Source organism: Suncus etruscus, chromosome 14 (assembly GCF_024139225.1).
Source record: "Suncus etruscus isolate mSunEtr1 chromosome 14, mSunEtr1.pri.cur, whole genome shotgun sequence".
In the NCBI taxonomy this organism is placed as follows: domain Eukaryota; kingdom Metazoa; phylum Chordata; class Mammalia; order Eulipotyphla; family Soricidae; genus Suncus; species Suncus etruscus.
Window position 1 is genome coordinate 92,510,276 of NC_064861.1, and position 21,478 is coordinate 92,531,753.

General features: G+C 58.7%; 2 protein-coding genes across 4 annotated transcripts in view; both read left to right on the forward strand.

Moving 5' to 3' along the window:
• Nucleotides 1-562: 562 nt before the first annotated feature.
• Nucleotides 563-4,738, forward strand: LIN7B (lin-7 homolog B, crumbs cell polarity complex component). The gene is made up of 6 exons (XM_049786206.1): nt 563-649; nt 876-994; nt 1,214-1,285; nt 2,808-3,017; nt 4,238-4,401; nt 4,624-4,738. Exons 1-6 carry the CDS (start codon nt 613-615, stop codon nt 4,643-4,645), a joined length of 624 nt encoding a protein of 207 aa, XP_049642163.1. The 5' UTR covers nt 563-612; the 3' UTR covers nt 4,646-4,738.
• A 5,521-nt stretch (nt 4,739-10,259) lies between these two features.
• PPFIA3 (PTPRF interacting protein alpha 3) overlaps nt 10,260-21,478 on the forward strand; it is a 28,019-nt gene continuing 16,800 nt past the window's right edge. For all 3 annotated transcript variants that reach the window (XM_049786171.1, XM_049786172.1, XM_049786173.1), the window contains exons 1-12: nt 10,260-10,536; nt 11,069-11,170; nt 11,580-11,744; nt 12,800-12,874; nt 13,775-13,849; nt 14,158-14,379; nt 16,765-16,911; nt 18,155-18,289; nt 19,613-19,696; nt 20,721-20,852; nt 21,235-21,297; nt 21,386-21,462. In XM_049786171.1, the coding sequence (XP_049642128.1) occupies nt 10,297-10,536; nt 11,069-11,170; nt 11,580-11,744; nt 12,800-12,874; nt 13,775-13,849; nt 14,158-14,379; nt 16,765-16,911; nt 18,155-18,289; nt 19,613-19,696; nt 20,721-20,852; nt 21,235-21,297; nt 21,386-21,462 (1,517 nt within the window). In that variant the 5' untranslated portion in view covers nt 10,260-10,296. The remainder of the gene's footprint in view (nt 10,537-11,068; nt 11,171-11,579; nt 11,745-12,799; nt 12,875-13,774; nt 13,850-14,157; nt 14,380-16,764; nt 16,912-18,154; nt 18,290-19,612; nt 19,697-20,720; nt 20,853-21,234; nt 21,298-21,385; nt 21,463-21,478) is intronic.

A 21,478-nucleotide genomic window follows, 5' to 3' on the forward strand; every position in this document is an offset into this window, starting at 1 on the left:
CTACCCGTTGGACTCAAATCCAGGCTTCCCAGGCGCTCTGCAGCCTGTTGCGCTGGCTGGCGGCCAGGATTTCATTTTGGGGTGTCAAGGGCTTAGGTCACAGCCCCGGTGCTTGGTGCCACTTGCAGCAGTGCTCAGGGGTCACTCCTGGCGGTGCTTGAGGGGAGAAACCTGGGTCTGTCGCGTGCAAGGGAAGGAAGGACCCTCCTCGCTGTGCGCCTCGGACCCTCCTGGTGGTTCTGACTTTTGGGGTTCGGGCGCTCTAGGCAGCGCCCCAACACCCCTCTCCCACATCGGCCAGTCGCTGATCCCCGCCACCGGGGGCCAGGCCTTTTCACCATGGGGCGTTCGTTTCCCCAAGTGACCCACGGGGCCCCCAACCCCGGGGGTGCCGTGCGCCTTCCCCCAGACTCGAGCGGGCTGGGGAAGGCAGCCGGTCCATGCCCCCGCGCACGGGGCCGAGGCGCCCAGGGCCAGCCAGGCAGGTGTCGGGGCGCCCCGCTGCGCGCGGAGGGGGCGCGGGGAGCCCGGGGCGGGGCCTCTTGCGGCGCCGCCTCCTCGCGGAGACCGGGCGGCGGCGGCGGCGGTGGCGGTGGCGGTGGCGGCGCCGACATGGCCGCGCTGGTGGAGCCGCTGGGGCTGGAGCGGGGTAAGGCCGACGCCCCCCGCCCGGGGTCCCCGATCCGGGGCTGGCTGGAGGCGGGGGGCGGTGCCCGGGCCGCCTGCGCGTGGGCCGGGGCGCCGTGCCAGTAGGTTCCCCCGGGTTGGGCAAGCAAGCCAGAGTCCTGGGCTGGGGCGATCGCGGGGGTGGGGTCCGGCTTCGGGGTGTCTCAGACTCGGGGTGCCCCCGCGTCCCGCCCCCGCCCTCCCCGCAGACGTGTCTCGGGCCGTGGAGCTGCTGGAGCGGCTGCAGCGCAGCGGGGAGCTGCCCCCGCAGAAGCTGCAGGCGCTGCAGCGAGTCCTGCAGAGCCGCTTCTGCTCCGCCATCCGCGAGGTGAGAGCGCCCGGGGGTGGGGGAACCTCTGCACCCCCGCCGGGGCACCCCGAGCCCGGCCTGCGCCTCCCAGCAGCGCCCGAGCTGCAGCGGGTCCCTTGGGAGTTGTAGTTCCCTCGGGCACCGGGAACAACCTGGGCCGGGGGTGGTGGCCCGGCGGCTAGGGGAGGCCTCTGTGTGTCCCCCCCCCAAAAAAAATCTCCCCAAATCCCTCCCCAGGTGTACGAGCAGCTCTATGACACCCTGGACATCACCGGCAGCGCCGAGATCCGCGCCCACGCCACGGCCAAGGTAGGCACCGCGCCCTGGGCCCTGCCCCTCTGCAGCATGGCCTCGGCTGCACCCCAGATCTCTGGACGCCCCCGGGCTCGCCCCTCCCTGGCCGAAGCCGAACCTCAAGTTCCAGCCCAGCCCATTGATTTTAGACCCTCTCTCACACACGTCATCCAGGCGGGTTGAGCCCCCCGCTAAGGGGAAGGGGGAGCCCGGGCAGGAAAGGAGAGAGACTCATGTCTGACACATTTGTCAGAGTTCTGCGGGGACGTCGCCTCTTCCAGCTCCTCCCTGCTGCTGTCTCCTACGCTCTCTGCAGCTTCCAGGCCCGACCTTTCCTCTTACAGAGAGGGGCTGGAGCAATAACACAGCAGGAAGGGCGTCTGCATCCCATAGGGTCCCCCCCCCGAATATCGCCAAGAGTGATTTCTGCAGAGCCAGGAGTAACCCCTGAATGTCGAGGATGTAGCCCCTCACCCCCAAATAAAGAGCCCAGGAAAGCTAGAGGATAGAAATAGGGACAGAGATCTGAACAGAGAAATGAGCCTTAAACACCACCAGGTGTTCCCCAAAACCCCGACCAGGGGCCAGAGAGATAGTACAGTAAGTAGGACCGAAATTCTTGTAAGTGGCTGACCCAGGTTCCATCCCCAGCATCCCATAGGGAGCCCCACCCCGGAGGAACCCCTGAACATGGGCTCTAAAAAGAAAATCAAGTGAGACTTTAAGGCCAGATAGTACAGCGGGGAGGGCACCTGCCCTCCACGCAGCTGATCCAGGTTTGCTCTCTGGCACGACATAGGGTGCCCTAAACTCTGCCAGGAGGGGGTCTCTGAGTCAATAAGGAGCTAGAGAGGGACTGCACAGTGGAAGGGCACCTGGGTTCGAGCTTGTTAACTCCTGAGTGCAGAGTCAGCCATGACCCCGGCTAAGTCACCCCAAAACAAAAAGTGAGAATATGGGTGGAGTTGCTGGAGGCAGCACAGGTCATGCCCTTGTCTTGCAGGCAGCTGACGGCAGCTTCATCCTGGCCACCAGAGGGCACCCCTAAATGCCACCAGCCTCCCCATCCCATGTGCCACAGCCTCTAGTACCAGGGGGTCTCAAACTCAATTTACCTGGGGGCCGCAGGAGGCAAAGTCTCGGTGATCCTTGAGTGCAAAGTCAGTAGTAAGCTTTGAACATTGGAGGGTGTGACCCAAACAACTAAAGCCAAACAAAACAAAAGATTCCTCTAGGGCAGGGCCACAAAATGTTGTACGGGGCCGCGAGTTTGAGACCTCTGCAAGCACTACTGGTCCCAAAGGTGCAACTGGGCAGGAGAGATGGCACAGGAGTTAGGGGTTAGTTAGATCCCCAAACAGAGGGCCAGAATCCCCCCTGGATCGAACCCCAAGTAGTACCCTTGGGTATAGCAAAGTCATAAAGTCATACAGAGCGTCACAGGGTGTGAGTTAGGGCACTGGGTGCTAAGGCAGGGCCAACTGGCTTCGCCCGTTTCTCAGCCCCCAGCCCCGTCTCCCCGGCTTTCTCTCCCCAGGCCACTGTAGCAGCCTTCACAGCAAGTGAGGGCCACGCACATCCCAGGGGTGTGGAGCTGCCCAAAACAGATGAAGGCCTGGGCTTCAACATCATGGGGGGCAAGGAGCAGAACTCGCCCATCTACATCTCTCGAGTCATCCCCGGGGGTGTGGCTGACCGCCATGGCGGCCTGAAGCGCGGGGACCAGCTGCTGTCCGTGAATGGCGTGGTAAGTGGCTAACCAAGGCAACACCGCTGGAGTAGGCCCCTCACTCCTGCTTTCTTAATATAGGAAGGGAAATAAATAAAGGTTGAAGTCATTGTAGATGAGGGAAGTTATTGCCAAGGAAGGGCTAATTGGGTTGGGTTTTGAAGGATGAATAGGTATTCTCCAGGCCTATTATGGGCCAGGAATATTGCAGGTTAAAGAAAGAGAAAAGCTGGGGGCCGGGCGGTGGCGCTGGAGGTAAGGTGCCTGCCTTGCCTGCGCTAGCGTAGGACGGACCGCGGTTCGATCCCCCGGCGTCCCATATGGTCCCCCAAGAAGCCAGGAGCAACTTCTGAGCACATAGCCAGGAGTAACCCCTGAGCGTCACAGGGTGTGGCCCAAAAACCAAAAAAAAAAAAAAAAAAAAAAAAAGAAAGAGAAAAGCTGTGGCTCTGCATTCCTCTAAGCTGCTCTGGGGTATGTGGGTAATTCATATCACTGTGATCAGAAGCATAACTGAGTGGGTGGTGGGAGTGCCAACCTTAGAGTTAGAAGTTGGTGTCACGGATTCTAAGGATGGCCGAGAGGAGGGAGGGAGTGGCTGGGAGAGAAAAATCTGAAATGTGGGCTGAGGGGAGACACTGGAGGGGAGACTAGAAGATCAGTGAGTGAGGGGGCGCTGGGGAGAGTCCAAGGAGAGACCATAGGGCCAGGGCTGGGGATAGAACTTGTTTGATTTATTGCTTTTGGGGTTTTTTGGGGGGGCACACCCAGCAGCACTAAGGGGTTACCCCTGATTCTGTGCTCAGGAATTACACTTGGTGGGCTCAGCAAACCCTATGGGATGCCATAGATCAAAACCAGGTTGGCCAGCGCGAGGCAGACACTCTCCCCACTGTCTTATCTCTCTGGCCCCCCAGGGGAACAGAACTTGGAATGGGCTGGTGACAGACTGGTGACTCTGGTCTGTGGGCAGGGAGGAGACAGATGAGCCTGGAGGTTAAACTCACTGACCTAGGGCATGGCGAGGGGAGCCACCATCCCTGATCTGAAGGGCCCGACATTTTGGGGGCCGGGGTAGGGATAAGGTGGAGAAATTGAGCTGAAAATCAGTGACTATCTTTCCCATGAGGCCTTTGACATCTGGAAAGCAGTGCATAGGACCTCTGAGGGGTTAGGGTGGGGGAACATGGTACAGGGGGGTTCTGAGCCCAGCCGAGCACCCTCGTACCTTCCTGCAGAGCGTGGAGGGGGAGCAGCACGAGAAGGCCGTGGAGCTGCTGAAGGCGGCCCAGGGCTCGGTGAAACTAGTGGTGCGGTACACACCCCGCGTGCTGGAGGAAATGGAGGCGCGCTTCGAAAAGATGCGCTCGGCCCGCCGGCGCCAGCAGCACCAGAGTTACTCGTGAGCACTGTGCCACTATGGGGGGGCCCCCATCACCTCCTCCCCCAGCCCCTCAGACTGCACCAGTCATCCCCTGACTGCCCAACCCAGAGAAACCTGGCCCATTCCCATCTGGAACATCTATCTGGGGTCTCTCTCCACACTGAGGTGCCTCCTATTTCCAGCCCCCCACCCCCAGGTCCTACCCTGAGCCTCCCTCTCTCCCCTCTCTTCCCCTTCCAGGTCCCTGGAATCTCGAGGTTGACGGCGTCGGCCAATCTCCTCCGACCTCCCCTCTGTCCTGTCCCTCTACAGTATTTATTCTCTAGCTCCTTATTTAAAGATCTTTGGACCCTCACCGAGTCTGTCTGTGTCTCTGTCTTCTTCGGGGTGGGGGACTGGAGAGTCTTGATGGGGTTTGTTCCCCCAGCAAGAAGCAAACTTGGGGGGTGGAGGTTGGCATCTTTGGGGGGGGATAGAGAGAGGCCTGGAGAGCTGAGGCTTTCTGCCCAGGCGCAGAAGGAGTGTTGTGAGTGGGTGCTTTGCAGAGGCTGAGGGTGGAGGCGGACTTTTCACCAGGTCAGATGGTGGAGGCGGGCTGGCATCCCCCGGGGGTGCGGGAATGTCTGATCCTGGTACCCAGTCTGGGAATCTGGGCAGCACCCTGGGGGCCCTTAGGTGGGTGCCAGGGCAGAGGTCAAGCCCTCTCCGGGTCGCTTTAGGGGGTGCAGATGGGCAGATGCGGTGGGCGGATGGATGGAGTGAACCATCCATGCATCGGGCCGAGGGGGGCCACGCTGGCTCCTGCGTGGGAGGAGGCGGCAGCAGGGGTGCAGAGAGGGGGGGGAGGAACCCCATATTCCACCCCCGGCAGCCCCCCACTTTGCATTTGCACCACCCAACTCTGTCCCCCGCCCCATCCCGCCAGGCTTGGCTTGATGAAGCCAGACCAGCCTGGAGCCCCGGGCGGGGCGGGCGGCGCGAGGGGCCGCGCGCGGCCGCCGGGATCCCGGGTCGCGACTCAGCAGCGGCGGCGGCGGGTCCACGCCGCGCGCCCCGCTCTCGGGTGACATCATCCCCTGCCTGGCCCCGCCCACCGCGCCGCACGCCGCGCGCCCATTGGCCCAGGCCCGGCGGGCTGGCCACGCCCCCGCTCTCCGCCCGCGCCGCCCCTCCCGTCCCGCGCGGGGGCGGGGTTTCGGCTTCGGCCGGCGCGAGCGCCGCTTCCCATTGGCCAGGCGCGCCGTCCGTCAGCCCGCAGTTAAAGGGGCCGCGACGCGACGACGGCCCCGGCGCTGGAGGGGGAGGGCAGGAGGGGGGAGGGAGGGAGGAGGAAAATTTTTTTAATTTTTTTTATTTTGTGGTGGGGGGTGGAAAGTGGGACTTGGGGGGCGCCGGCGGTGTGGCACCCCGGTATCTGGCGGCTGGGGATCAGGCCGGGCGGTGACAGGGGCCAGAGGGGGGATCGGGAAGGGGGAGCCGGCGAGGGGGAGGGGGTCCCCAGCGCCCCACAACCCGAGCGATCGGGAGACGCGGAGCCCGCGCGCCGAGCGGCCAGGGCCCAGACAGGGCTCGGGAACCTCCGATCCGGGCCCCGGCCGCCGCCAGGGGCCCCGCCCGCCTTGGCACCCCCACCCACCACCCCGCGTCCCTCCTGCCAGCCCGGCTCCGCCCGCAGCCAGCGCCGATCAGGTACGTGGGAGCCCGGCCGGGGACCCCCGAGCCCCGCCGCCTCCACCCGACCACCTCCCGCTCCCTCCGGCCGCCCATCCCGGGGGCCGCCCGGATGACAGGCACAGCCCGACCCCGGGCCCCCAGCGAACCCCCGATCGCGGGCGCCTGGCCCCGCGGAACCCCCTCCCTCCGGACCCAGATCGTTGCTGGGCCCGATCCCGGGCGCCCCTGCCCGGCTGCCGGGCGCGGGGACACCCCGATCGGTCGGTCGCCCCATCGCCCCGCGGGCCGGCTCGTTCCAAGGCCGGCTCCGGCTCGGCGGCCGCCTTGGCTTGGACGCAGGCCCGCTCCGGAGCTGTCCATGGTCGGGGCGCTCGCTGTCGCCTCCCCCACCCCTCCGCCGCCTGCCGCGGCCACCCGGCCCGGTTGGGGGGCGCCGGCGGCTCGGGGATCCCCCCCAACCCCCGCCGCGCCTTAGGGCCGGGAATACCCGGGGCCCTCGGGGACCTCAGGGAGGGAAGCGGAGTGGAGCCGCCGGCTCTGCCGGTCAAGTTCACGCCGGGTCCTCGGCCTGGCTCTCTGGATCCATCCCTCCCTCCTGGGTTTCTGGGTCCCCCCATCAGGAGTCAGCAGTTCCTGGTCTGCTTTTGGGGTTCAGGGTGTGCGTGGGGGGACCAGCTCCGGGGCCCATTCTGGAGTCCCGTCTGCTGTGTTCACTCCCTCTGGCTAGAGAGAGGCCTCAGCTGGGCCCTCTGGACCAAAGGAACCAGTCGGGCCCAGGCCCAGTTCAGCAGCCCCTTAGGCAAAGACACCCCCAAGCCTCCGAGGAAGCTCCCCAGTATGTGTTTCCTAAGGGCTGAGGTTGCCAGCAGAGACTCAGAATATAAGCTTTTGCTTGCTGCCCAGCCTGTCTGCCAGAGAGACCCCAGCACCCGTGTCCCTGATTCTGCTTCATTTCGGGGCACCTGGAGTCCCTCTGGAGACCCAGGGGTGCTTTTCTTTCCCTGCTCCCAGCCTCCACCCCCGGCTCTGGACTTCACGAAGCCCCGCCCCCAGGGGCCAGAGAAATAGCTCAATGAATTAAGGCACATGTTTTGCAATGGAGACCAGGGTTCGATCCCCAGCACCTCCAGGAGTGGCTCCGATGGGGGTGAAGCCCCCAAATCAGGAATCCAAACCCCAGCTTTGCCTTGTCCCTGCCCCATGGATCTGGTTTGCTTTTAGGGACCCAAATGCCCCCTGTCCCCCTTCACTGCACCTCTCCAGAGGCCATGATAAGACAAACCCCTACCTCATTGCGCCTTCACCCAAAGCACATTTTAGCATCCTCAGGGGTTCCTCCAGGCTCTCAGCTCAGGGATTACTCCTGGCAGTGCTCAGGAGGCCCTATGGGATATCGAGGATTGAACCCAGGTCAGCTGCGTGCATGGTAAACGTTCTCTCTGTTGTGCTCTCGCTCCAGCCCAGGCCAAGGTGGGTTTTAAGTTCAGGGCTGGGTGTGAAATTCTGGACATAACTTGGCCCGAGTGCATCGTCCAAGCCCTCGCAGTTTTCCTGACCCAATCGTGACCCCATAATGCCTTTGATCTGTCCCAAAGCTTTAGAAACTGGGGGCATTTAGCTCAGCTAATATTTCCTTTGAGGGGCCGGAGGGATAGCACAGTGGTAGGGCATTTGCCTTGCATGCAGCTGATCCAGGATAGACAGTGGTTCGAATCTCGGCATCCCATATGGTCCCCTGAGCCTGCCAGGAGCGATTTCTGAACACAGAGCCAGGAGTAACCCCTGAGTGCCCCGGGTGTGACCCAAAAACAAAAAAAAATTTTTTCTTTGAGGCGAATTCTAAGCTTGTACCCCCCTTCCTGCCCGGGTTCTAGATCCTGGACTTGGTGAACCTTTTTCCATGCCTCCAAATAGTGCTTCAGACACTAGGATGTCTCCCCTGGATTCTGGGTTCTGACCCATCTTGCTATAGAAGCCCTAGCTCATCGCTCGGGTCCCCACATTTCGACTCTGCTCCCCCATGCACCTGTTCTGTTCCCCACCAGTGGCCTTCCTGTGGAACTTTCCCCTGCTAGTTTTTTGGCTCAGCCCTCCATCTGCCACTTCCCCGCTCAGCCTATTCTAGGCTCTTTCCTCTTCTGGAGTCTTCAGCCTAGAAATGTCCTTATTTCGAGAACATCCCCGCACCCCCTTCCCCTCCTGCCAGCTCAGTTCTTGTGCCAGGAAATTCTCAATTCCCTAGCCTGCTTCCTCCTGCCTCTTGCCCCAAGCACTTCCAAATTCCAGGCGCTTACACCTTGTGTCTTTCGAGGTTTTTTTGTTTTTTATTTCCCTCCAGTGCAGGACCCCCCACCTTCCAGAACCTTCATCTCTGTCCTCTCTGACAACTGCCCAAAGCCTGACCCAAGCACGTGACCCCCTGCTATTTCCCCTTGCCTTATCCTTTCATCTGAGTTCTAGATGTCTCCTGTCTGGTTTGTGTTCTGTCACCTCGGGTATCATCTTGGATCTTGCGGTGTGTCTGGGAATTGGGGCTGACCTAGGCAGATCCTTAGGCAGGGATTCTTGGCTGGTTTGGGGGTTCTGGGACTAAGTTCTGGGCCCTGCAAATGGCTCCCACATAAGAAGCATGATAATGCAAGTGCCTTCTTCACCTTGTATTGTGGGTTGGCCAAAGTGCCTTATTTCCCCCCTATTTCCATCCTTGCTATGTTTTATTCCCTGCTTTGTGGACTTGACTTCTATAGCAGCTGCCCCACACTCCCAAAGCTTCTGGGTCTGGGCACCATTAAGGTTTGGGCCACAAGGCAGACTCTAAGCATTTTCCCCCCTCTCTGGCCTCAGAGCTCCAGGATGGAAGAGTCCAGATTTTCAGCTGTATCTCTTCAAAGACACAAGGGGATCAGCACCCAGATATCCCCATTTTCCCCTCAGGGCCTGGGCCTTTAGTCTTTCCCCTCTCTTTGCTGGGGTGCGGCTGGGAAATGAGCCCATGTCAGAACTGGTTCTGCTACTGCCAGAAGGGAGAGAAAGAAAAGACTGGGAGGACTGGAGTGAAAGTCCCTCCTGCTTTCGGCCTGGCCAGACAGACCCGTTGGACCTGATGTGGCGGAAGCGTGCGTGCATGTGTGTGTGTGTTTGTGTGTGTGTGTGTGTGTATGTGTGTGTGTGTCTGGGGTGTCCGGCTTCCTCTCCACCCACAGTTCATGGGGCCTGTGTGCCTGGGTTCTGGAGGAGAAGAATTCTTAGGCTTGGGCCTAAGATTGCAACTTGAAAGCCCAGACTCTCACATCTGGATGGAGGAGAAGCATGTGGCCTCTGACTCTTAGGGTTCTGGGGCTCTCCATGACAAAACCCCCTTCAGAGAGGAAGGAGGCAGACTTGGGACTCCTGGATAGTGAAGGGGATCATGGTTAACATATTTTCCTATTTAACATGCTTTCCCCTAGCCCCCTCCCCAAGCACCTCCCAAAGAGTTTTATTTCCCTCTAAATTTTTGTTTTGTTTTTCCGGCTACGTTTCACAGTGCTCAAGGGTTTCCTCCTGGTTCTGCGCTCAGAAATCACTCCTGGTGGTCTATGGGAACCATATGGGATGCTGGGGATCGAACCCAGTTTGGCTGCATGCTAGGCAAAAAGAAAAAGCCTTCCCTATTGTGCTACAGCTCTGGCCCCTTTTCTTCTTGTTGTAGAACTGGGGCCCAGATAGGTATCTGAGAAACTGGTCTCCAGCCGGACAGCAAGGGAGACACAGTCCCGTGGCCTTATAGCAGGAAAATAAAACATGTGGCATCCAGCAAGTTGCACTTTTTCTGGACACTCGGGCCTCCATTTCCCCATCCCCATTCATTTAGAGGGGTTTTGGGGGACCGGGTGGGAAGGAGGGGCGTTCTAGAATCTGATCTTCCATCTGACTCAGACCCTCCTGGGTTTCTCTAAGGAGGCCAATGCAGAGAGATATGCGGCCTCAGTTTCCCCCAAATGCTCTCTCCAGGTCCAGCCTCCTGAGCACAGTGGACTTGATTTGGGGGGGGGGTGATCTGGGCCACAATTGTCAGTGCTCTGGGGGTTCCTCCCGGCTCTGAGCTCCGCGATCCCTCCCGGCAGGCTCGGGGCGGGTTTGGGGGTGCAAGTGGGACGTGGGGGACATGGCCACATGGGGTGGCGGCCGGGCCTCGGCGCCCTCGGTGACCCCGTGCCCGCACCCTAGGCCCGCAGCGCCGCCTGTGCCGCCGCCGCCATGATGTGCGAGGTGATGCCCACCATCAGCGAGGACGGCCGGCGCGGCTCGGCGATGGGCCCGGACGAGGCGGGCGGCGAGCTGGAGCGCCTCATGGTCACGATGCTCACGGAGCGCGAGCGCCTGCTGGAGACGCTGCGCGAGGCGCAGGACGGGCTGGCCACGGCGCAACTGCGCCTGCGCGAGCTGGGCCACGAGAAGGACTCGCTGCAGCGCCAGCTCAGCATCGCGCTGCCCCAGGTCTGGGCGGGGCCTCGCCGGGTGGGCGGGGCCACGGAGGGGAGGGTCGTGGTGGTGGGCGGCGGGTCAGAAGGGGAAAAGGCGTGGTTTAGGGAGATGGGCGGTGTCAGGGACGGAGTGGGCGTGGTTTGTGGACGATGGGCGAGGCCAGAAAGGAAAGAGGCGTGGTTTGTAGGCGACGGGACAGACGGGAAGAGACGTGGTTTATGGGAGATGGGCGGGCGGGGCAAAAAGGAAAGGGCGTGGTTTGTAGAGGGTGGGCGGGGCCAGATAAGAGGGGCGTACCTCAGGGTGATGGGCGTGGTCAGGGAGGGAATAGGCGCGGTTTGGGGTGATGGGCGGGGTCATAAAGAGAAGGAGGCGTGGTTCGTGTGTTGTGGGCGTGGTCTACGCCTTGGGGCGTGGTCTTCTGGGGGCGGGAACCCTCAAACTCGGCCCAAGCTGGATATGGAGAGAGGGAAGGACGGATTCGGATTGAATCTGATGATTGTTCCCACACACTCACCGGCATCGCCTGTCACTTCTGGGGCAGGAGTTTGCGGCCTTGACCAAAGAGCTGAATCTGTGTCGGGAGCAGTTGCTGGAGCGGGAGGAGGAGATCGCTGAGCTGAAGGCGGAGCGGAATAACACGCGGGTGAGTGAGTGGAGGGGTGGGTGGAAGGGATCTGGGGGTCTGCACAGGGCTAGGGAGGATTGGGGTGCTGGGATCTCATGTCCACCTTATCTGTTTTCTCCCTAACTAGCTTCCCAATAGTTCTTTTCTACCCCCCCCCCAATCCTTATGTCCTTTCCTGTGTCTTATACTTTTATTTTCTGATTTTTATTTATTTATTTTAATTTTTCTTGTACTTTTCTTGACTGTTCTCTCTCTCTCTCCCTCTCTCTCTCTCTCTCTCTCTCTCTCTCTCTCTCTCTCTCTCTCTCTCTCTCTCCTTTGCTCTTTCTCCATGTGCCTGCCTCACCTATCTGAACCACTCTCTTCCTCCACCCCATCTTTCTTCCTTGCTGCCTCTTCGCTTTGACCTGATATCCTACTCTTTTAGCTTCTCCTGGAACATCTGGAGTGCCTGGTGTCCAGGCACGAGCGATCGCTCCGCATGACCGTGGTGAAGCGCCAGGCCCAGTCCCCGGGCGGGGTCTCTTCCGAGGTGGAGGTGCTCAAGGCTCTAAAATCCCTTTTCGAACACCACAAGGCCCTGGATGAGAAGGTAAAAGAATTCAGAAGTGGGATCTGGGGGTTATAGTACAGTGGGGAGAGAAGGGTTGCCTTGCATGAGGCCTAGCTGGGTTCGATCCCCGGATTCTCATAGGGTCCTCAGGAGTGGTTCCTGAGCATAGAGCCAGGAAATAACTCTTGAGCACTTCTGGGTGTGGCCCCAAAACAAAGAACAGAAAGAAAAAACAGTAAAAATTCAGAAATGCGGGGCCGGTGCGGTGAAGCTAGAGGTAAGGTGCCTGCCTTGCCTGCGCTAGCCTAGGACGGACCGAGGTTCGATCCCCCAGCGTCCCATATGGTCCGCCAAGCCAGGAGCGACTTCTGAGCGTGTAGCCAGGAGTAACCCCTGAGTGTCACCGGGTGTGCCCCCCCCAAAAATAAAAATTTTCAGGAACGCCTGGATGCTGCAGTGAATGGCCCTAGTGGAGGAGATGTCAGTTGAGGCTGGTTAGGGGGTGTCTGAAGATGAAGATTACTGGGGGTGATGGTTTGGGGGTCCTGTTATGGAATCAGGGAGTTGACTGATGGTTATTAGCAAACAATGAATTTGGGGTGGGATCTCCCGGTGGTGGGGGCAGATCCCACTCTTGGACTTGAGTCAGACCCCGGGTTTGATCCCCAGCATCTAATATGGTCCCCCGAGCTTGCCAGTTGTTTTTTTTTTGTTTTTTTGTTTTTTTTTTTTTTTTTTTTGGTTTTTGGGCCACACCCGGTGATGCTCAGGGGTTACTCCTGGTTATGCGCTCAGAAGTCGCTCCTGGCTTGGGGGACTATATGGGACACTGGGGGATCGAACCGCGGTACGTCCTAGGCTAGCACTGGCAAGGCAGACACCTTATCTCTAGTGCCACCACACCGGCCTTGCCAGGGGCGATTTCTGAGCACAGAGCCAGGAGTAAACCCTGAATGCCGCTGGGTGTGACCCCCAAACCAAAAAAGAATAAAAAGAATCCTAATGTTGCCTTGTCAACGCTGTCCCAGGGGATCCCCTGAATGTCCTGCATGGGGTCTGAAATCCATCTCACAGCACCCTCTTCCTACTGGTAGGTCCGGGAGCGGCTGCGGATGGCGCTGGAGCGGGTGGCGGTCCTGGAGGAAGAGCTGGAGCTGAGCAACCAGGAGGTGGGTTGGGGCCAAGGGGCGACAATAGGGCGGAGCCAGCTCTGGGTACCACTCTGCTGGGGCGGGGCTAAGGCAGAGAGCCAATGGAATTGGTCGGTGGAGCAACTCTGGTCCAGATGGAGAGAGCTGACCAATGAGAATGAGCCTGCGGCGGGAAGTGGAAGAAGAAATAAAAATAAAGAATAAAAATAAGGGCAGGGGCCCGGAGAGATAGCACAGCGGCGTTTGCCTTGCAAGCAGCCGATCCAGGACCCAAGGTGGTTGGTTCGAATCCCGGTGTCCCATATGGTCCCCTGTGCCTGCCAGGAGCTATTTCTGAGCAGACAGCCAGGAGTAACCCCTGAGCACTGCGGGGTGTGGCCCAAAAACCAAAAAAAAAAAAAAATAAATAAATAATAATAATAAGGGCAGGAGTCTAAGCGGAAGAGGAGGCTGGAGATTTAGAATAGTGGGTGCTTGTCTTGCATTTACCCGACCCCGACTCAGTCCCTGGCATTCCACATGGTCTCCCAAGAACCCCCAGGATTCACACCCTGAATATCAACAGGTGTGGTCCAGAAACCGAGAGAGAGAGAGGGAGACAGACAGACAGAGAGGGGCAGGAATATAATATAGATATTATAGAGAGATGATATGGCTGGCAGCATTTTACCTTGCATAAGTCCAACCTGGGTTTGAACCCCTCCACCACAATTTCTCCAGGAGGGATCCTTGAGCACAGTGGGGTATGCCCTTCTAATCCCCCCTGCCCAAATAAAGACCAAGGGTGGGCTCATCCCAGGGTGGGATTTATGAAGACACAGGCTTAAGGGTAGACAGTGGGGTTGGGGTGATGTACGGTGGGAAGTCTGGTGGAGATGCAGGAACCCCTTTGCCCTGAACTCTTTTCTGCTCTGCCAGACACTGAACCTTCGAGAACAGCTGTCCAGGCGTCGGTCAGGATTGGAGGAACCTGGCAAGGATGGGGAGGGCCAGGTAAGGGTGGAAAACGGGACTTGCTCTTCCTCTTGGTTCTTTGCCATGCCTGTGACCTCCAGTCACCTTGCATCAGTGAAAGTTCTTTTCTTTTTGGGCATGATCCTTACTGACACTAGGACATCAGAACGCCCCCATATCCTGATTGACCTTTGACCTCTGATCCTAGCCACTATGAACCCCGTGACCTTTTGCTGATCTTCTTCAGTGTCCCTGCCCCCATTAGCTTTCTCTCAGTGTTCTCTCTGAATCATGGTGACCCCTAACTTCAGGATTTGTTCCTCCCCACTTTCTTTGACTCCCCCTAGACCCTTGCTAATGGCCTGGGCCCTAGTGGGGACTCCAGTCGGCGTACTGCAGAACTGGAGGAGGCACTCGAGCGGCAGCGAGCCGAGGTATGCCAGCTGCGGGAGCGCCTGGCGGTGCTGTGTCGCCAGATGAGCCAGCTGGAGGAGGAGCTGGGCACTGCCCACCGCGAGCTGGGGAAGGCCGAAGAAGCCAACTCCAAGCTCCAGCGGGATCTCAAGGAGGTGAGTGAGGCCAGAACCGGTGGCGGGCTCCCCCATTGCTGCCGACCCTTTCCCGCCGTGGCCCCTTCTGCATTGTGGCTCCTGATGAACCCACAACGTAAATGTGCCTCACACCCATTCCAGGCCTCCCCTCCTGCTCAGTGGGGTTTATGACCCCCCAAGTATTGGTACATGGCACATTGTGTGGTAGGTGATCAACCAGTGATCCTAGTAATTATGTTGTTTCATTTGTTTGTTTTTGTTTGGGGACCACACCCAGTGATGTGCAGGGCTTACTCCTAGCTCAGCATTCAGGAATTACAACTCCTAGTGCCACAACTGGGACCATATGAGGGTGCAGGGGCTTGAGCCTGGGTCAGTTGCGTGTAAGACAAATGCCTTACCTGCTTACTATGGTTCTGGGCTCCTAAGTCGAGTTCTTTGTGTACTGGTGGTGCTGGAGACTGAACCCAAGACCCTCACGTGCTAAATAAGCTCTCTGCTCTGAAGCTACATTCCTGGCCCCAAAACAAATTTTTTGTTTGTTTTTTGGGCCACACCTGATGGTGCTCGGGGGTTACTCCTGGCTCTGCACTTAGAATTCACTACTGGCAATGCTCGGGGGGTCATATGGGATGCCAGGGATCAAATTCTGGTTAACAATTGCAAGGCAAATCCTGTCCCTGCCATACCACCACTCTGACCGCTAAACTGAATTTCTTTGTCTGCATTTCACCCTGTCCTAGCTAAGCACCTTGATCCTTACTCTCATATCCAGAAACTGTGGGGGAAAGTAACATCTGGCTTTTTGCAGGGGGGGGGGGGCACACTCAGCAGCACTCAGGAGTTATTCCTGGCTCTGTGCTCAGAAATCACTCCTAGCAGGCTTGGGGGACCTTATGGAATGCTGCAGATTGAACCAGGGTCCATCTAAGGTTGGCCGCAAATGCCCTATTGCTGTGCTATCGTTCTGGCCCCTGGCTTATTTATTTATTTTGCCTTTTTTATGTGAGGGTGGTGGGGGACACCCAGCAGTGCTCCAGGGTTACTCAAGATGGGGCTCAGGAGACCATATAAGATGCAGGGGACTGAAACCAGTTTGCTATTGTGCACCCTCCTTGCTGTCTCTCCAGCCTCAAGGTCTGGATGCTTGAGGACTGTGGGTGAGCATAGTGAAGGCTTTTTTGTTTGTTTATTTGTTTTTATTGGTTTTAGGCCACACTCAGCAGTGCTCAGAAATTACTCCTGGCTCTGAGCTCAGAAATCACTCTTGGCAGGTTTGGGGGGCCCTATGGGATGGCGGGGATCAAACCCTGTTCAGCCACGTGCAAGGCAAACACTCTCCCTGCTGTACTATTGCTCTGGTCCCAGGAGAATGAAGGCTTTACTGGGGTTTCCAACTTGGGTTTGGAGCCTCCCAACAGTTACAGGCACTGTGGGAGAGTATCCTCATTCCAGCTTTCAGGCAGGAGAAGTCCTTCTCCCATGGCACCCTGGAATCCCTTTTCCAGGGTTCCTAGCTTCCACCTGCCCTAGCAGCTCTTGGGCCTGGGGCCTCTGGGATGGGAGGAATATAGTCCCATAAGGCACAGAGCATTAGCTCTGAAAGCCTGGAGTTGCAAGCCAGAGGTGCTGAGAAGCTACAGTCTAGGTGTTTGAGAACAGTGGACACTCCTGTTCCATAGACTTTTGGGGTCCATAAAGGCAGGGTTTAAGTGAATACTGTCTTAGAAGATACGGGAGGAACAGTCAATATGATATCACTTGAACAGTCAAGTGATCCTATATTTCACCATCTTAACATGGCACAGAGACTTGTGGTTGGCTTTTACTGGGAGTTCTGGATTCTTTGTTTTTCTTTGGTTTGGTTTTTCACACCCAGTGGTGCTCAGGGCTTACTCCTGGCTCAACATTCAGGGATCATTTGTGGAAGGTGTAATGAAGGGTGCCAGAGATCAAACCTGGGTTGACCAGGTGCCAGGTCTCTGATTTTTGTTTTAGTTTTTGGGTCAAACCTGGCCGTGCTCATGGGTTACTCCTGATTCTGCTCTCGGGGTCATTCCAGGCGGTACTCAGGAGACCATATGGGATTCCAGGGATAGAACCCAGGTCAGCTGCATGCAAGGCAAATGCCCTCCCTGCTGTGCTATCATTCCAGTCCCCCCCCCCCAGGTGTTTGGTTTTGTTGTTGTTTGTTTTTTTTTTTTTTTTGGTACTCGAGGATACCATGGATCTGGTGATCAAGCCTTGGACGCCTGCACTTGGCAGGAATGGTCCCCTCACTGGGAGGAAAGGGGATCTCATTTTCCAGGGTCTACTTGATGCAGAAAGGTGGGGGTGAACTAGGCCACCCTAGCGCCATCTGAGGGCTGTAGTCCACTCTGCCTGATGATGTCCCCTCTACAGGCGCTGGCACAGCGGGAGGACATGGAGGAGCGAATCACAACGCTGGAGAAGCGCTACCTGAGTGCCCAGCGCGAGGCCACGTCTCTTCACGACGCCAACGACAAGCTGGAGAACGAACTGGCCAGCAAAGAGTCGCTGTACCGGCAGGTGGGGGACTATGGCCAGGGTGGGCATATTTGGGGAGGGTGGTGTCTGGATGTTATATATGAAAGCATTTCCATAAGATTATCTCTGCCTGTGTCCCACCTACGACTTTCCAGGTGGGAAGGTTGAGAGCCTAATAAATAGTTTGGGAGCGAGGTGCAAGGGGTTTTCCGGTAGAGTTTACTAGCTGACTCCAGGTGTTTTTTTGGAGCTGGTAGTAGGCTGACAAAGGGCTCTGCATCCAACTTTTTTTTGGTTTGGTTTGGTTTTGGGGCCACACCCGGCGATGGTCAGGGGTTACTCCTGGCTGTCTGCTCAGAAATAGCTCCTGGCAGGCATGAGGGACCATATGGGACACCGGGATTCGAACCAACCACCTTTGGTCCTGGATTGGCTGCTTGCAAGGCAAACGCCGCTGTGCTATCTCTCCGGGCCCCATCCAACTTTTTTTTTCTTGGGGGGGGGGGCATACCCATTTGATGCTCAGGGGTTACTCCTGGCTAAGCACTCAGAAATTGCCCCTGGCTTGGGGGGACCATATGGGATGCCGGGGGATCGAACTGCGGTCCTTCCTTGGCTAGCGCTTGCAAGGCAGACAGACAACTTACCTCTAGCGCCACCTCACCGACCCCCCCAACTTTCTTACTCCTTTGCCCTCCTGTCTGTGTGGATGATTTTTTGTTGTTGTTGTTGTGTTTGTTCTTTTTGTTTGTTTGTTTTTTGGGTCACACCCACCAGCGCTCAGGGGTTACTCCTGGCTCCATGCTCAGAAATCGCCCCCTAGCAGGCACAGGGGACCATATGGGATCCCGGGATTCGAACCACCGTCCTTCTGCATGAAAGGCAAATGCCAGGGGCCGGGAAGGTGGCGCTAGAGGTAAGGTGTCTGCCTTGCAAGCGCTAGAGTAGGACGGACCGGACCGTGGTTCGATCCCCTGGCATCCCATATGGTCCCCCCAAGCCAGGGGCAATTTCTGGGCGCATAGCTCAGGAGTAACCCCTGAGCGTCAAACGGGTGTGGCCCAAAAACCAAAAAAAAAAAAAAAAAAAAAAAGAAAGGCAAATGCCTTACCTCCATGCTACCTCTCCGGCCACACGTGTGGGCCCACACCCAAGGGGATAAGGGTATGGGAATCAGTTTCTCATTCTGGGAGCTCTTTGAGGATCCATCGATAACCAATCAGGGTGTCAGTGGGACCCTGGCCTAGCTCTTCCTGACATCCTTCATTCACATCTTCCCCTGCAGAGTGAAGAGAAGAGCCGCCAGCTGGCCGAGTGGCTGGACGACGCCAAGCAGAAGCTGCAGCAGACACTGCAGAAGGCCGAGACCCTACCGGAGATCGAGGCCCAGCTGGCACAGCGCGTAGCAGCTCTCAACAAGGTCCGGGAGGATCCAGCAAGGGAGCAACTTCCGGGGGCGGGATTTCCGGGACGGGACTTCCGGGGCGTGGTCACAGAGACGGGTCGTTCAGGAGGGGCGGCGTGGTTTCTGAGAGATGCTCTTCTGGGGCGTGGCCAACAAGAGGCGGGGCTTCAAGGGCGTGGTCTCCAGGGCGGGCTGTCTGGGGAGGAGCCTCTTGTGAAGGGGCGTGGCCTCCAGTCCCTGGACGGGCCTAGGGCATGGAGAGGTCCAAGATACACAGCCCCAGGACCTGGAGAGATAGCACAGCAGCGTTTGCCTTGCAAGCAGCCGATCCAGGGCCGGGAGAGCGGCATTTGCCTTGCAAGCAGCCGATCCAGGACCTAAGGTGGTTGGTTCGAATCCCGGTGTCCCATATGGTCCCCCATGCCTGCCAGGAGCGATTTCTGAGCAGACAGCCAGGAGTAACCCCTGACCATCGTCGGGTGTGGCCCAAAAACCAAAAAAAAAAAAAAAAAAAAATACACAGTTCAGGGGTCCTACTTTATTTTTATTCACATTTTTGGGTTTTGGGGTCACACCCGACGACACTCGGGTTCCTCCTGGCTCTACACTCAGAAATCCCTCCTGGCAGGTGCAAAGGGGGGACCATATGGGATGCCGGGACTGGAGCCACTGACCTTCTGCATGCAAGGCAAACGGCCTACTCTCTTCCCTAGCGTGCTATCTCTTCCCTAGCGTGAGGCCCACCCCAGTTGGTTCCCTGGCATCCTCTATGATCCCTTTAGAACCGCCAGGAGGGGTTCCTTCCTGAGTTTAGAACCAGGAGCACTGAGCACTGCCCAGTGTGGGTTCTCCCGCTCCCCCAAAATAGATACGGTCCAGATTCTGCAAAGCATGGGGATTAGGGCTCAAAGCGATGGCACGGCGGGTGATGAAGGTGTTCGCCTTGCCTGCGGCTGACCCGGCTTCCATCTCTGGCATCTCCTATAGTTGCCCTGAGCACTACCCTGAGGGCAGAGCCAGGAGAAAATCCTGAGCCCCCCGCAGTGAGAATGGGGCTTGGAGTGAGTGGAGCGGAGCGTGCCAAGGCTCGAAGAGGAGAGTCCCCGAGCCTGGAACGCGACATGACTTGGCAGTCCTGGGGAAAGGGACAGATTCGGCGGCGGTCTAGGCGGAGGCACTGCTCCAAACTCAGTCTCCGAGGGGCTGGAGCTTGCACCGTGCCATGCGTGGCGAGGGTGGGCGGGTGGGAAGAGGGTGGGGCGGGGTGTGCAGGGCCGGACTCCTGCCTCGGACCTCAGGAGCAAAGTGGCCTCCCTCTCCCTCCTCTCCCCACCCCAGGCTGAGGAACGTCACGGGAATTTCGAGGAGCGGCTGCGGCAACTCGAGGCCCAGCTGGAGGAGAAGAACCAGGAGCTGCAACGGGTGAGAGGGTGGGGCCCTAAAGCAGGGGCGGAGCTATGCGGATTGGGGCGGGGTCTGAGGTGAGGGACGTAGCTATGAGGATGGGGCGGGTCTGAGGTGAGGGGCGGAGCTGTACCTTAGGGGCGTGGCTCTAAATATCGGGGCGTGGCTTTGAGGTTAGGGGCGGGGCTCTGAGCTCAGGGGCAGAGCTATGGGGATTGGGGCGGGGTCTGAGGTGAGGGGCGTGGCTCTGAAGATCGGGGCGGGGCTATGAGGATTGAGGCGTGGCTTTGAGGTTAGGGGCAGGGCTCTGAAGATCGGGGCGGGGCTCTGAGCTCGGGCAGAGCTATGGGGATTGGGGTGGGGTCTGAGGTTAGGGGCGGGGCTCTGAAGATAGGGCGTGGCTCTGAGCTCAGGGGAGGGGATATGAGGACTGGGGCGTGGTTTTGAGGTTAGGGGCGTGGCTCTGAAGATCGGGGCGGGGCACTGAGTCCAGGGGCGTGGCTTTGAAGTTAGGGGCGGGGCTCTCAGCTCAGAGGCAGGGCTATGGGGATTGGGGCGGGGTCTGAGGTGAGGGGCGGGGCTATGAATATCGGGGCGTGGCTCTGAGCTCAGGGGCGGGGCTATGAAGATTGAGGCGTAGCTTTGAGGTTAGGGGCGGGGCTCTGATGTTAGGGGCGGAGCTTTGAGGGTTGGGGCAGGACTCTGAGGTCTTGGGGCGGGGCCCTGAGGTTAGGGGCGGAGCTCTGAGGATTGGGAGGCGGGGCTCTGAGTTAGGAGGCAGGACTCTGAGGGGCTCTGTGGGCGGGGCTCTGATGTTAGGGGCGGGGCTTTGAACGGGTGTGGGCGGGGCTCTGATGTTAGGCGGTGTTATGAGAATGAGGCGTGGGATTAGGGGCGGGGCTCTGAGGATTGGGGCGTGGCTTTGGGGTTTGGGGCGGGGCTCCAGGTTTAGGGGCGGTGTGGCGTCTGAGACTGGGGCAGGCTCCCATCAAGGCGGAGCAGAGCTTTGGGCTCAGGGACCCGTTCTGCTCCCCCGAGGCAGGCCCGGCAGCGAGAGAAGATGAACGATGACCACAACAAGCGGCTGTCCGAGACGGTGGACAAGCTGCTGAGCGAGTCCAACGAACGGCTGCAGCTCCACCTCAAGGAGCGCATGGGGGCGCTGGAGGAGAAGGTGCTCCCCCCTCCTGTCTCTTCTAACCCAGACTCGGGGACCCCCCTGGCAGGAACCCCAGGGCCTCCGCGTTCTCCCCTAACCTGAATCCCTTCATCGGGTCTATGTACCCCCACACCTGATTCCATGGCACCTCTACCTAGAGCTCTTGGCTTTTCCTATACCCTCAAGTCTGACTCCTCTGAGATGACATCAGACACAGTAATCTGGGGCTCCCCGATAGGCCCCTCCCCATGCCATTACCCCCAGAGCACCTCTTGCCACCTCCTTTCCTTGGGGTCCCCTCCAGCCATCTCTGGACACCACAGGCCTCTTCCAGCCCCGCACCCCCAGCAGGCCCCTTTCAGACGCCACCCCCTCACTGAACCCCTGTCTCCCCCAGAATTCACTGAGTGAGGAAATTGCCAACATGAAGAAACTGCAGGATGAGCTGCTGCTCAACAAGGTATGGGGGGCCTGCGATGCTGGGCGCAGAGGGGGCTGCCACTCCAGGTTTGGCTGGTTTGACACCCCTTCATCCATCGTACCCTCAGGAGCAGCTCCTGGCCGAGATGGAGCGGATGCAGATGGAAATCGACCAGCTGCGGGGCAGGCCACCCTCTTACTCCAGGTGACCCCACCTCGCA